Genomic DNA, 14,559 nt, shown 5'->3' with positions numbered 1-14,559 from the left:
CGATACCAGAGTTAAATTTATGGTGCGGCCAGAAAAAAACCCGCGGAGCGTTAACAGCCCTTTTACCGCCGAACTCCAAATCTAGGCCATAGGCCTAGATTTAAAGTTCGGCGGTAGCCGTCAAAACCAGCGTTAGAGGCTCCTAACGCTGGTTTTGGCCGCCCGCTGGTATTTGGAGTCAGTGATTAAAGGGTCTAACGCTCACTTTTCAGCTGCGACTTTTCCATACCGCAGATCCCCCTACGCCATTTGCGTAGCCTATCTTTTCAATGGGATCTTCCTAACGCCGGTATTTAGAGTCGTTTCTGCAGTGAGCGTTAGAGCTCTAACGACAAGATTCCAGCCGCCTGAAAATAGCAGGAGTTAAGAGCTTTCTGGCTAACGCCGGTTTATAAAGCTCTTAACTACTGTACCCTAAAGTACACTAACACCCATAAACTACCTATGTACCCCTAAACCGAGGTCCCCCCACATCGCCGCCACTCGATTAAAATTTTTAACCCCTAATCTGCCGACCGCCACCTACGTTATACTTATGTACCCCTAATCTGCTGCCCCTAACACCGCCGACCCCTATATTATATCTATTAACCCCTAACTTGCCCCCCACAACGTCGCCGCAAGCTACTTAAAATAATTAACCCCTAATCTTCCGACCGCAAATCGCCGCCACCTACGTTATCCCTATGTACCCCTAATCTGCTGCCCCTAACATCGCCGACCCCTATGTTATATTTATTAACCCCTAATCTGCCCCCCTCAACGTCGCCGACACCTACCTACACTTATTAACCCCTAATCTGCCGAGCGGACCTGAGCGCTACTATAATAAAGTTATTAACCCCTAATCCGCCTCACTAACCCTATCATAAATAGTATTAACCCCTAATCTGCCCTCCCTAACATCGCCGACACCTACCTTCAATTATTAACCCCTAATCTGCCGACCGGAGCTCACCGCTATTCTAATAAATGTATTAACCCCTAAAGCTAAGTCTAACCCTAACACTAACACCCCCCTAAGTTAAATATAATTTTTATCTAACGAAATAAATTAACTCTTATTAAATAAATAATTCCTATTTAAAGCTAAATACTTACCTGTAAAATACATCCTAATATAGCTACAATATAAATTATAATTATATTATAGCTATTTTAGGATTAATATTTATTTTACAGGCAACTTTGTAATTATTTTAACCAGGTACAATAGCTATTAAATAGTTAAGAACTATTTAATAGTTACCTAGTTAAAATAATAACAAATTTACCTGTAAAATAAATCCTAACCTAAGATATAATTAAACCTAACACTACCCTATCAATAAAATAATTAAATAAACTACCTACAATTACCTACAATTAACCTAACACTACACTATCAATAAATTAATTAAACACAATTGCTACAAATAAATACAATTAAATAAACTATCTAAAGTACAAAAAATAAAAAAGAACTAAGTTACAGAAAATAAAAAAATATTTACAAACATAAGAAAAATATTACAACAATTTTAAACTAATTACACCTACTCTAAGCCCCCTAATAAAATAACAAAGCCCCCCAAAATAAAAAAGTCCCTACCCTATTCTAAAATACAAATATTACAAGCTCTTTTACCTTACCAGCCCTGAACAGGGCCCTTTGCGGGGCATGCCCCAAGAATTTCAGCTCTTTTGCCTGTAAAAAAAAACATACAATACCCCCCCCCAACATTACAACCCACCACCCACATACCCCTAATCTAACCCAAACCCCCCTTAAATAAACCTAACACTAATCCCCTGAAGATCTTCCTACCTTGTCTTCACCATACCAGGTTCACCGATCCGTCCTGGCTCCAAGATCTTCATCCAACCCAAGCGGGGGTTGGCGATCCATAATCCGGTGCTCCAAAGTCTTCCTCCTATCCGGCAAGAAGAGGACATCCGGACCGGCAAACATCTTCTCCAAGCGGCATCTTCTATCTTCTTCCATCCGATGACGACCGGCTCCATCTTGAAGACCTCCAGCGCGGATCCATCCTCTTCTTCCGACGACTAGACGACGAATGACGGTTCCTTTAAGGGACGTCATCCAAGATGGCGTCCCTCGAATTCCGATTGGCTGATAGGATTCTATCAGCCAATCGGAATTAAGGTAGGAATTTTCTGATTGGCTGATGGAATCAGCCAATCAGAATATAGTTCAATCCGATTGGCTGATCCAATCAGCCAATCAGATTGAGCTCGCATTCTATTGGCTGATCGGAACAGCCAATAGAATGCGAGCTCAATCTGATTGGCTGATTGGATCAGCCAATCAGATTGAACTATATTCTGATTGGCTGATTCCATCAGCCAATCAGAAAATTCCTACCTTAATTCCGATTGGCTGATAGAATCCTATCAGCCAATCGGAATTCGAGGGACGCCATCTTGGATGACGTCCCTTAAAGGAACCGTCATTCGTCGTCTAGTCGTCGGAAGAAGAGGATGGATCCGCGCTGGAGGTCTTCAAGATGGAGCCGGTCGTCATCGGATGGAAGAAGATAGAAGATGCCGCTTGGAGAAGATGTTTGCCGGTCCGGATGTCCTCTTCTTGCCGGATAGGAGGAAGACTTTGGAGCACCGGATTATGGATCGCCAACCCCCGCTTGGGTTGGATGAAGATCTTGGAGCCAGGACGGATCGGTGAACCTGGTATGGTGAAGACAAGGTAGGAAGATCTTCAGGGGATTAGTGTTAGGTTTATTTAAGGGGGGTTTGGGTTAGATTAGGGGTATGTGGGTGGTGGGTTGTAATGTTGGGGGGGGGGTATTGTATGTTTTTTTTTACAGGCAAAAGAGCTGAAATTCTTGGGGCATGCCCCGCAAAGGGCCCTGTTCAGGGCTGGTAAGGTAAAAGAGCTTGTAATATTTGTATTTTAGAATAGGGTAGGGAATTTTTTATTTTGGGGGGCTTTGTTATTTTATTAGGGGGCTTAGAGTAGGTGTAATTAGTTTAAAATTGTTGTAATATTTTTCTTATGTTTGTAAATATTTTATTATTTTCTGTAACTTAGTTCTTTTTTATTTTTTGTACTTTAGATAGTTTATTTAATTGTATTTATTTGTAGCAATTGTGTTTAATTAATTTATTGATAGTGTAGTGTTAGGTTAATTGTAGGTAATTGTAGGTAGTTTATTTAATTATTTTATTGATAGGGTAGTGTTAGGTTTAATTATATCTTAGGTTAGGATTTATTTTACAGGTAAATTTGTTATTATTTTAACTAGGTAACTATTAAATAGTTCTTAACTATTTAATAGCTATTGTACCTGGTTAAAATAATTACAAAGTTGCCTGTAAAATAAATATTAATCCTAAAATAGCTATAATATAATTATAATTTATATTGTAGCTATATTAGGATTTATTTTACAGGTAAGTATTTAGCTTTAAATAGGAATCATTTATTTAATAAGAGTTAATTTATTTCGTTAGATAAAAATTATATTTAACTTAGGGGGGTGTTAGTGTTAGGGTTAGACTTAGCTTTAGGGGTTAATACATTTATTAGAATAGCGGTGAGCTCCGGTCGGCAGATTAGGGGTTAATAATTGAAGGTAGGTGTCGGCGATGTTAGGGAGGGCAGATTAGGGGTTAATACTATTTATGATAGGGTTAGTGAGGCGGATTAGGGGTTAATAACTTTATTATAGTAGCGCTCAGGTCCGCTCGGCAGATTAGGGGTTAATAAGTGTAGGCAGGTGTCGGCGACGTTGTGGGGGGCAGATTAGGGGTTAATAAATATAACATAGGGGTCGGCGATGTTAGGGCAGCAGATTAGGGGTACATAGGGATAACGTAGGTGGCGGCGGTTTACGGAGCGGCAGATTAGGGGTTAAAAGTGTAATGCAGGGGTCAGCGATAGCGGGGGCGGCAGATTAGGGGTTAATAAGTGTAAGGTTAGGGGTGTTTAGACTCGGGGTACATGTTAGAGTGTTAGGTGCAGACGTAGGAAGTGTTTCCCCATAGGAAACAATGGGGCTGCGTTAGGAGCTGAACGCTGCTTTTTTGCAGGTGTTAGGTTTTTTTTCAGCTCAAACAGCCCCATTGTTTCCTATGGGAGAATCGTGCACGAGCACGTTTTTGATGCCGGCCGCGTCCGTAAGCAACTCTGGTATCGAGAGTTGCATTTGCGGTAAATATGCTCTACGCTCCTTTTTTGGAGCCTAACGCAGCATTTGTTTGAACTCTCGATACCAGAGTTAAATTTATGGTGCGGCCAGAAAAAAACCCGCGGAGCGTTAACAGCCCTTTTACCGCCGAACTCCAAATCTAGGCCATAGAGAGGAAAGATACTTTAAAGAAAACTATTCATGGTGAAGAAAATAGAACTTAAGAAGTCTTAAAAGTGCCTTTTATAACGAATTATAACTGTCATTCTAAACAATTGGTTAAAATATTAAATAAGCATTGGCACTTTATTAAATCCGACCCCATTATAGGCAACTCAATTACAGAAAACCCTACTGTAATTTATAGGAAAGCTACAAATTTGAAAAATATTCTTGCCCCTAGTGATATCAAAAAGAAAATACAAACATCCCGTGACAGAGATATTTTAGAGAATAAAGTGAGCGGCTATTACCCATGCTACAGCTGCAAAGCTTGTCAACATAGCACTAAACTAAAAAGTTTACCTCCACCAACACAAATAAAGAGTATAAGATTAGAGATACCATCAGGTGTAGCGATAAAGGGGTAATATACCTTATCCAGTGTACAGGCAGTCCCCGGGTTACGTACAAGATAGGGACTTTAGGTTTGTTCTTAAGTTGAATTTGTATGTAAGTTGGAACAGGCACTTTTTTTAGGTGAAACTCTAGCCAAACGTTTTTTTTTTTGTTTTGGATAGCATAGGATAAAGTTTGTTTTGCTATCTGTGCCCCTGTTCAGAAAATTTCACATCACTTTCTGTCCTTGTGACAATTGGATTTTCAGTATTTTGGATTATCCTGGAAAGAAGGATTGTCGATAAAGCTCTTTTTTCTCTGTATGTAAGTATGAGTTGTAGTTAAGTCGGATGTCTGTAACCCGAGGACTGCCTGTACTTGTAAGAAACAGTATGTGGGGGAGACCTCAAGAACTTTACGTTCTAGGATAAGAGAACATTTAAATCTAATTGAGAAAGGTGACAAAGACACTAGGCTTTATGAACACCTGAATCGTTTATAAAAATAACACTAAAGATTTTAAATATTGGGGTGTATGCAAGGTCAAGAAACCCTGGCGAGGGGGTGATTTTTGCATTAGAACTCAACTCGGAACTCAACTTAAATCCTTTTATTTTAGACTGATTGCCACATGTTGTATTATCTTAGTATCCAATATGTTGAATATATAAACTCTGGAGCTAAGAAAATTATTTAGATATTTGTCGACTGAACTTATCATACAGTATCATTATCGATTTAACACTAACCATAGTGACTAATTTATGATTTGTTAATTTTTAGATCAACAATTAGGTTTTTTAGAATCTCTTTTTATCTATTAGGTCTTTTAAAATCTCTTTTTACCTAATAGTTTTATCTATGTACTTATTTTTAAGTTAATTTACGTGAGTTTATGCCCTAGTTATAATGTATATCTTTTGAGATATATATATATACAGTATATATATATATATATATAAATATACTGTGTTGCTTTTAAATAGTTGAGAGTAATCTTCACCTTTATATGTTTAAGATAGTAATAATATGTCTACAACAATATTTATTGTTCTATTTTGTTTTTTCTGTTTATTTGTTTTAAGCAATAAGAAGAAATTTATTGTTTATTGTTTATAAGGAGGCTCTGCAAACATTTCCACCTTTAAAAGTCTACCTTAAAAGGTGGACCGGATGTTTAGTACAAAACATATAACCAATCACTGAGGGTACACCTATATAAGGATGACCTTATTTGTTGTAATGCTATGATTACGGCTATGCCGAAACGCGTAAGCCTGCTAGCCAGAGGTGCCCCATCTCTGCTTTTCTGACACTGTGTTGTCCTAATTTTATATACCAATAAAGGTTATATTTTACTTTTACTCTAACGCTCTCGTTTACTCTCTTTGGTGGACTTGTACTTATTTGTTGTAAACCATCTTGCTAAAGCTGTGGAATACGGCGAAACGTGTTGATGGTAACAGTAAATGTGATAATCAAGCATTATTGTAAGGAGTATAAAAGGATTGCTTCAGATTAAAAAAGGACTTCTATTTCCAAAGATCCGTCTAAAGATCCATCTAAAATTCTCTGCGCAGAGTAAGAATCGCTTTTTTCACTAACAGAACTACATCTGAGTTTGCGACTCCAGGATTGGCCTTACACAATACAACAGACGGAGCTGCATAGACACCTGTGCCAGGACTTCAATACGGTAAAGTACGAGCTGTGGTTACGATTCTATGCCCCAGTTAAGGTAGGCACATAGAGGTGTACAGTCCGTCCGTGTGTGATATGTTTGATACAAGCAATTAAATATAACACCCATAAGAGGACCATAGAGGCGCTTCTTTCTCACAACTTGGAGCAATTGAGTATTTGGGAATATCTAAGACCTTGTGGGGTCAGAGACACTGCCCTTTCACAGCCATAAGAACTTACATTTGTTCAATTATTATATGAAAGGCTGTTAGGAGTTATCCGAATTTATTTGATGTGTGCTCACCCATCCGAGGACTGTTATTCTGGATGATGTTTTAGATTAACTGTTTCATTATACTAGACAACAATAGTAAGGTTTAACACAGTTATTTTTCTTTATTTTATTATATATTTTATATGCTGAGTTGATACTAAGATTTTAAATAACATAAGGATTTTTATTAGATTTGTAATATGACCGGTCATTTATTATTTTAGCATTGCGTATATTTGTTGTCCTATTTGAGGTAAATGTACTTTATATATTACCGTATTGTATTAGAAAATTCTATATATCTTAATTTGGTTGTATTGCCATTACTTTCTCTGAATATATAACAATTATTTACCACTCACCCTGTAGTTGTAAGCGCACATATATTATTTCTATATTTTCAGTATTTCCATTTTTTCTGGTTTTGGGGCAGAGCTTTATATGTGCAAGGGATGCGTACCAGCGCAACACTTAAATCTCTTTTTTTCCATAACACAATATAACCCAGATTGGTCTACTAGGGAACTAGGTAGTAGGATTAACCTATATAAAACCGGGGTCCATACCATCTCTGGTTTGTATAAGTTAATTAACACATACTTGGACTCTAAACAACAAGAAGAAATTAGAATAAAGTGGCAAAAAGGTGCTCCAAATATAGAGGCTATAAGGGTACAAGAGTGCCTAAAACTTAAATAAATAAGACTTTGGTTCCTACCACTTGGCACGAATCTCACCTAAAATCAATAAACAGGAGTTATATCACAGTAAATTCTCTAAATAAATGGAATAAAGCAAAGCAAACATGCCATAAATGTAAAACAGAGATAGCAGATTTTGTTCATTATTTTTGGTCCTGTCCCAAAGTATCAAAACTCTGGTCACAGATCAACTACTGGCTTAAAGAAATACTGCTATTTGAGACAGGGATTGAGGAACGCCAAGTATTCTTTTTAACAAAATATTCAGAACAATGCAGGAATAACGAGCTAATCAATACGATTATACTAATAATAAGGAATTTCATTCTAAAGAATTGGAAATCCCCCAACATTCCAAAATTTGCAAATAAAAAAAAAATCCTTCTAGCTCAATGTACGATAGAACAATATATGATGCAACAACCGACTAATAAGCAACTAAAACTTTTCTTTAAGAAATGGATATCAGTAATTAGCTCGCTGTCTGAAAAGGCACTAACTGAATTAGTAAGACCATTTAACAATACAGACTTTGTAATTCAAAATATTAATGCAGGGCATTTCCCAGATTTTTGGCTAGATGCATAGAATCAAGGGGCTATATTATTCCACCCTTTTTTTTCCCATTCCCCTCCCCTGGACAAAGATAACGGATGAGACTAAGGAACTATATTGTAATATAGTAAGCTACGGCATATACATGTTAGTTAGTGCGTGTTATATGCATATTTATACCGACCACTATTTGTTATTATCGCATAGGTAGAGATTAAGAAGGAAGTTGGGGAAGTGTTAATGTAATGTAACCTATAATATGCATTTATATAACACAGTAGGAAATGTTGCTTTTTCAATGTAACAGGTTATGCCTGATTGTCAAAGGATGGCTTAAGAGCTGTCTGTACTTACTTCCCAGATATTATTTTTCAGATTTGAATACGATGTATGTTTAAACATCGAAAACCAATAAAAAGATTTTTTTAAAAAAAGTATATTGCAAAAATACTTCTATTTAAAATTAAAATGCACCATTAATTTTTTTACCTTTCTATCCCTTTAACAAATTTAAAATTTTAACCCTCTGATTTTTTTTCTCCCCTTCAAATCTCTAATTATTGCCTTCTTTTTTTTATCATTCTGCAGTTTCTCTTCATTTACCATCTTCTACAGCTAACACCATCTTCACCTCATTTATTAGTATTGTTAACGAGCATGACTTGTGTGCACCATATTTAAATGGAATGCCTCTTTTCCAATAATCACATTTAGAAATTTCAATTGCAAAGTCTTTCCTTGGCCATCTTTTTGCAATGTAGTCATCAAAAAAAGCTCTGCTGCTTCCATTTGTTTCACACAAAAGAAAAAATTATCCAAATTAGTTAATTAAAATAAGGCTGAGGTTTAATTAAATTAAGAACATTTAACGAAAAATCAAAACTAAGACACATTTTCCAACATTAAATTAAAATGCCTAATGAAAAATCAAAATCAAGATACATTTTGCATCATTTCATTGGGTAAATCCATAAATATATAGTTACATTTGATTGTATCTAATTATCACACATCTTCAGATATTTGCAAAATAAAATAAGGCAGTTATGGCTGTTCCAGGAAGTCATACATAGACAGTCTGTTTGGTTTCTGCTGGTTTTGGGAAGACTTGCAGTGTGCTTAAGTCATTAGCACTTAAATGATGCTTGAACCTTTCTACCATTGAGTGGCTGTGGAGGACGGAAATTGTTTACCATGTGAATTCTCTCATCTTCTTCTTCTCCAGTGAATAGTAGTGTTTTCCTGAATTTCTCCATCTGCGAAAATAAGTCAGATGTTTTAAAAATGATTTCAGACTTCATGTCTAGGCATGGGGCTTGCATTTAAAGTCTACTGCTAAACAGCCTACATCGTGAATACAATCTATGGCATTTTTAGATAAGATAATAATTCTGTTCATATAGATATACCTCACAAAACTTTGAAATCATAAGAATGTTTTATATTTAACCAAATGTTTGGTAAGATGAACACAGGGCTCACAATTTCCACTAGCCCACTAGCCATTGGCGAGTGGGAATTTAACGGCAGAGAGTGAAAGTTAGTTATTGAATGTTGAGTCTGAAGTCTGGTTACATGTTGTAAGTAGGAAAGTTGGAACATTGTATTTGCAGAATGTACATTCCTATTGCAGCACGGACAAACACACATTTTGAGCTATGAGCTAAAACTATTATCTAAAGGGATATTATATAAAGTGCAAGGATATGTCATTCCTCTAGGGCTGTAGGGACCCTATTAGTGCTTAGACTGTTACTTCTAAGAGGGTAAACGGGGCAGAGAGAGAGAGAGAGAGAGAGAGAGAGAGAGAGAGAGAGAGAGAGTGGAAATGAAAAGTGAAAGTAGAGAAGCGGGTAGAGTTACGAGAGAATTATCAAAAACAATAGTAAATAGATATGAGAGTGGGGAAACAAAGAGTGTAAAGAGAAGATATGGCCTCAGAGAGAAGGGAGAGGCTAAAAAAGAGAGATTGAATAGTGGAAGTAATCAAGAAAGATATTTAAGAGCGAGAAGGGAGAGATGATAATTATTTTGAAAAAATCCCCAGGTCTGATATGACCTTCTGTCGGCACTCTCTGTATTCTCTCAGGTCAACAACTTCCTTTTTCTAGCCAGCTGTTGTTTCCCCAGATCCTCTAGCTGCTATGAACTTATTTTTCTTAAAGGGCCATAATACCCAAATGTTTAAACACTTGAAAGTGATGCAACATAGCTGTAAAAAGCTGATTAGAAAATATCATCTGAACATCTCTATGTAAAAAAGAAAGATATTTTACCTCAAAAGTTCCTCAGTAGCCACATCGCATTGTAAAGGATTTCTAAGCAGCATATTAGTATGTCTGTCCTTGGACAGCTGAAAGGATGAGCCTCGTGCACTCTCATATTATTTCACCAATCAGGTAAAGGAAGCTTACTATGAAATCTCATGAGATGCTGATGCTGATTGGCTGCTGTTCATTTCTTCATTTTTTATTTTTTTTTACCTGCAGCTGGGAACAGCTGAGTATAACTTTTTACACAGAATTTACTCTGCTGAGCTGAGGAGATTGTGAGGTAAAATATCTTCCTTTTTTACATAGAGATGCTCAGGTGATATTTTCCTGTCAGCTTTTTACAGTTATACTGCATCAGTTTCAAGTGATTTAGCATATGAGTATTATGTCCCTTTAATGTATGTAACTGTATGTTGCATTATTTAATTTGTTATGGTATAAAATAAAAACATTATTACAAAATGTTTCACGATAGCTAAATATATGCAAAGAGGGGTTGATTAGTGGGTGTGGTGTTGGTGGGATTAGTAGTGGCAAGTAACATTTTGTCCTGGCTAGTAACTTAGGACTTGAATTTTTGAGTCCTGATGAACAATTATGTCACACAGCAACCAAAAACTATATAACCTAGTATCAAAAGGCTACAGATTATTTCTAGATTAGATGTAACCATGCGCTTATATCAGGGTGGCAAAAGACATGGGGTTTGATCATAATCTTCTGAATGTTTTCGGTAGGTAGCAATTATTTCTGAACTTCAGTCAACATTGTCAATTTCAAGAGCTTGAAATCTTTACTTTCTAAAAACAACATGAAATTGTTATCAATGTCATTAATCTCCCATAATGATAAAACGGAATGCGCAGGATTAACGACAAACAAAATGTCAATTTCATGGAGTTTATAATGGACAGAAATCTCTTGTCTTAGAAAATATTTAAATAAGATTTTTTTTTGCTCTTATCTAGATCAATACAAGCAAATCATGAACAAGTGCATCTGCTAGCTATTTAAAGGGACAGTCAACTCAAAATGTTTTATTGTTTAAAAAGATAATCCCTTTGTTTCCCATTCCCAAGTTTTGCATAACCAACACAGTTATATTAATATACTTTTTACCTCTGTGAATAACTTGTATCTAAGCCTCTTTTGACAGCCCTCTGATCACATGACTTTTTATTTATTATCTATTGACTTGCATTTTAGCTATGTTGTGCAGAACCCACGGGCGTGAGCACAATGTTATTATATGGCCCACATGAACTAGCAGCCTCTTGTTGTGAAAAGCTAATAAAAAGCATGTGATAAGAGGCTGTTTATAGTGGCTTAGAAACAGGCAAAGCTGGGGAATGGGTAGTAAAGGCATTATCTATCTTTTTAAACAATAGCAATTTTAGTGTTGACTGTCCCTTTAACTAAGAAAAACTTTATACAAAATATGAATTGAAGTATACCAAACAGTTTCTGTTTAGCTTTGCAAAAATCTTTTGTGTATATACATAAAGTTGTTTTCTGCATATATTCTACACACACACACACACACACAAAATCTTCCATAAAAGGTTAAATTAAGCATAGTAAAAAAAGAAAAACAATGCAACATTAATTTCTTATTTATTTTATAGTTTTTTCAGTGTATTTTATCTATTTAAACTGTTTCACTGCTCCATAGAGGCTAGAATGTATCATTTTGTAGTTTACCCAGCCAACAACATGTGACACAGCAAGTGCTTAGATCTGTGCAGGAGTTTATTTACATCTTGTCTCTGATTTGTCACAGCAAAAGAGACAAGATACACATACTTTTCAAGAAGTAAATTCATGCCATTCTCTGAAATTGCAAAACCATGCAAATTGTGCTAGCAAAAATTACAGTTTAAAATGCTTATAAAATATTTGTGTTTAGGATTGTTGAATAGTGACCAGCTGGCTAAAAAAAGGCAATTTTTCTTCTGATATATCATGATCTATACATAAACTTATGGTATGCTTTATAGGGATAGGAAATGAAATTAAACTTGCCTGATTCAGATAGAGCATGCCATTTTAAGACACTTTTAAATTCACTTATTTTTTTAAATGTGCTTTGTTCTCCTGGTATCCCTTGTTTAAAAATAATACGCACATATCCTACACTAGTGGGAGCTAGTTGCTGATTGGTGCCTGCACACATTTGTCTCTTGTGATTGGCTAACTAGATGTGTTACTCTAGCTGCCAGTAGTGCAATGCTGTTCCTTCAGCTAAGGATAACAAGATAATGAAGCACATTTTATAATAGAAGTAAATTGGAAAGCTGTTTAAAATTGTATGTTCTATCCAAACCATGGAAGAACATGTTGGTGTTTCCTGTCCCTTTAAATCTGCTGGGTCTGCTTACAAAAGCAATGGTTCATTGTGTGGGTTCTCTACTGAAAAAAAGACAATTGTGAAGGGGTAATGTAACCATAAGTCAGTTATGAATACATCAGTTATGAGTATCTAATCATGCTTTTGATACAATTTGCTTAATGGTGATTCATTATATCCGCTTACCTGTTTCTCAGAAACTTTAATAGACTCTTTAAGGACAATCCATATAACGCTTTCATTGAGAGGTGGAGTAGTCAGAGAGCCAGGGTATGTCCAGTATTCAAGACTTGAGGGTAGCAGGCATTTTGGATCAAAGTCATCAAATTGTGCTTTTGTTCCCTATAAAAAAATAATTCCAAGGCAGGGTTAATGTTTGCATTAATCACTCTGAGGCAAACAAGAACTGTATAGGTAAACACTTTCTATTACATTGAACCAGAGAAGGGATAATAATGCCATACACACCTGGATACCTGAATATGTCATATAAATATTGAATTAATAAATGGTTTTTCACCAATGCATAAAGCACTCAGTTAATTTATAAGAAATTGAGTTTCTAGATAGCCAATTTCTCAAAAACATTTATTCAGTTTGTTGATCTGCCATTTGTATGTCAGAAGCTATTGGAGGTTAATGGACTATTAAGCAATAGAATTGCATAATCAACAAATGCATAATAAAAGACAATGCAATAGCACATACACTGAAGTCAATTTTTAAATTTGCCAGAAAAAATATCTACCGCTAATTTAAAAGTTAATTTGCCAGACCCCTGTATCATCTGACAGCCACCAGCCAATCATAGAATAGTATATATATATATATATATATATACACTGTGAACTTTTGCACATGCTCAGTAGTAGCTTGTGCCTCAGAAAATGTGCATAATGAAAGACTGCACAATTTGGAAATAGAAGCAAAGTGGAAAGTCTCTTAAAAAAGTTATATCTGAATCATAAAAGTTTCATTTTGACTTAAGTGTCATCTCCTCCATACTCTTTCTCAGTATTCCAGATTAAAAAATAATAATTTAGAAACATTCTTGCCATATAGTGCTAGATTGCATGTGAGCGATAAGGAATATATTGTGGGGTTTTGCACGCAACGGAAATAGCGTGCATATTATGAGTTGAAAGTAAATACGTTCGCTTGAGCACAATTAAATTTAATGCGTTGGCTAAGCGCGTCTTCAGAGCTGTAGTTATCTGTTACGCAATTCAAAAAAGTTGCACAAAAACATCAAAATCTTTTAACAGTGCACTTACACTCATAATAACACTGTCTGATAAAAAAATTTAAAAACTGCTTTAAAAAGTTAAGGCTCAAAGATATGAGGTCTCAGGTGTTGAAAGAATGAAACGTAAAGAGCGTTGACATAGAAATAGATATATATACATGTCTAAATATGTGTATCTATATATCTATATATCTATATATATATATATATATATATATATATATATATATGTTCAATGTGTCAGCGCCTTCCCTCCGTGGTATATATAAATATGTGAAAGAGTGTGGGGTCACAGATCCCCTATCCCAAAGCACTTACTTCTAGAGACCTCAATCAGTATGAGGTAAGTAGTCACCAATAGTAGTAGTCACCCGTAGTAGCTGAAGAATCCAGGTCTGCGAAATAATAGATAGGTAGAATAGATCAGCTGTGCTAAAACTGTGCTGAAACTGATACAAAGCTGATCTATTCTACCGGTGTTCCTGACTGATTATTTTGCGGATCTAGATTCTTCAGCTAATACGGGTGACTACTACTATTGGTGACTACTTACCTCATACTGATTGAGGTCTCTAGAAGTAAGTGCATTGGGATAGGGGATCTGTGACCCCCCACACTCTTTCACATATTTATATATACCACAGAAGGAAGGCGCTGACACATACTCTTTAGAACATATCTACTTTCTGTGAAGACAACTTGGGAGTCTTCATATACCTTTCTTTGTTTTGCTGCCATCTTTCAGATATACAATATCCTGGGGACTTTCATATA

At 35.9% G+C, this 14,559-nt stretch overlaps 1 protein-coding gene across 1 annotated transcript in view; it reads right to left on the bottom strand.

Moving 5' to 3' along the window:
* Positions 1–8,743: 8,743 nt before the first annotated feature.
* Positions 8,744–14,559, bottom strand: part of CA7 (carbonic anhydrase 7) — a 50,206-nt gene continuing 44,390 nt past the window's right edge. Inside the window, exons 6-7 of the mRNA XM_053695005.1 lie at positions 12,726–12,881; positions 8,744–9,175 (exon numbers count right to left, since the gene is read on the bottom strand). Of these exons, the coding sequence (XP_053550980.1) occupies positions 9,047–9,175; positions 12,726–12,881 (285 nt within the window). The 3' untranslated portion in view covers positions 8,744–9,046. The remainder of the gene's footprint in view (positions 9,176–12,725; positions 12,882–14,559) is intronic.

The sequence above is a fragment of the Bombina bombina genome, chromosome 1 (genome assembly GCF_027579735.1).
Source record: "Bombina bombina isolate aBomBom1 chromosome 1, aBomBom1.pri, whole genome shotgun sequence".
Taxonomy (NCBI): Eukaryota; Metazoa; Chordata; class Amphibia; order Anura; family Bombinatoridae; genus Bombina; species Bombina bombina.
The sequence above is the reverse complement of the archived record's forward strand: the minus strand, read 5'-3'. Positions and strand labels throughout refer to the sequence as shown.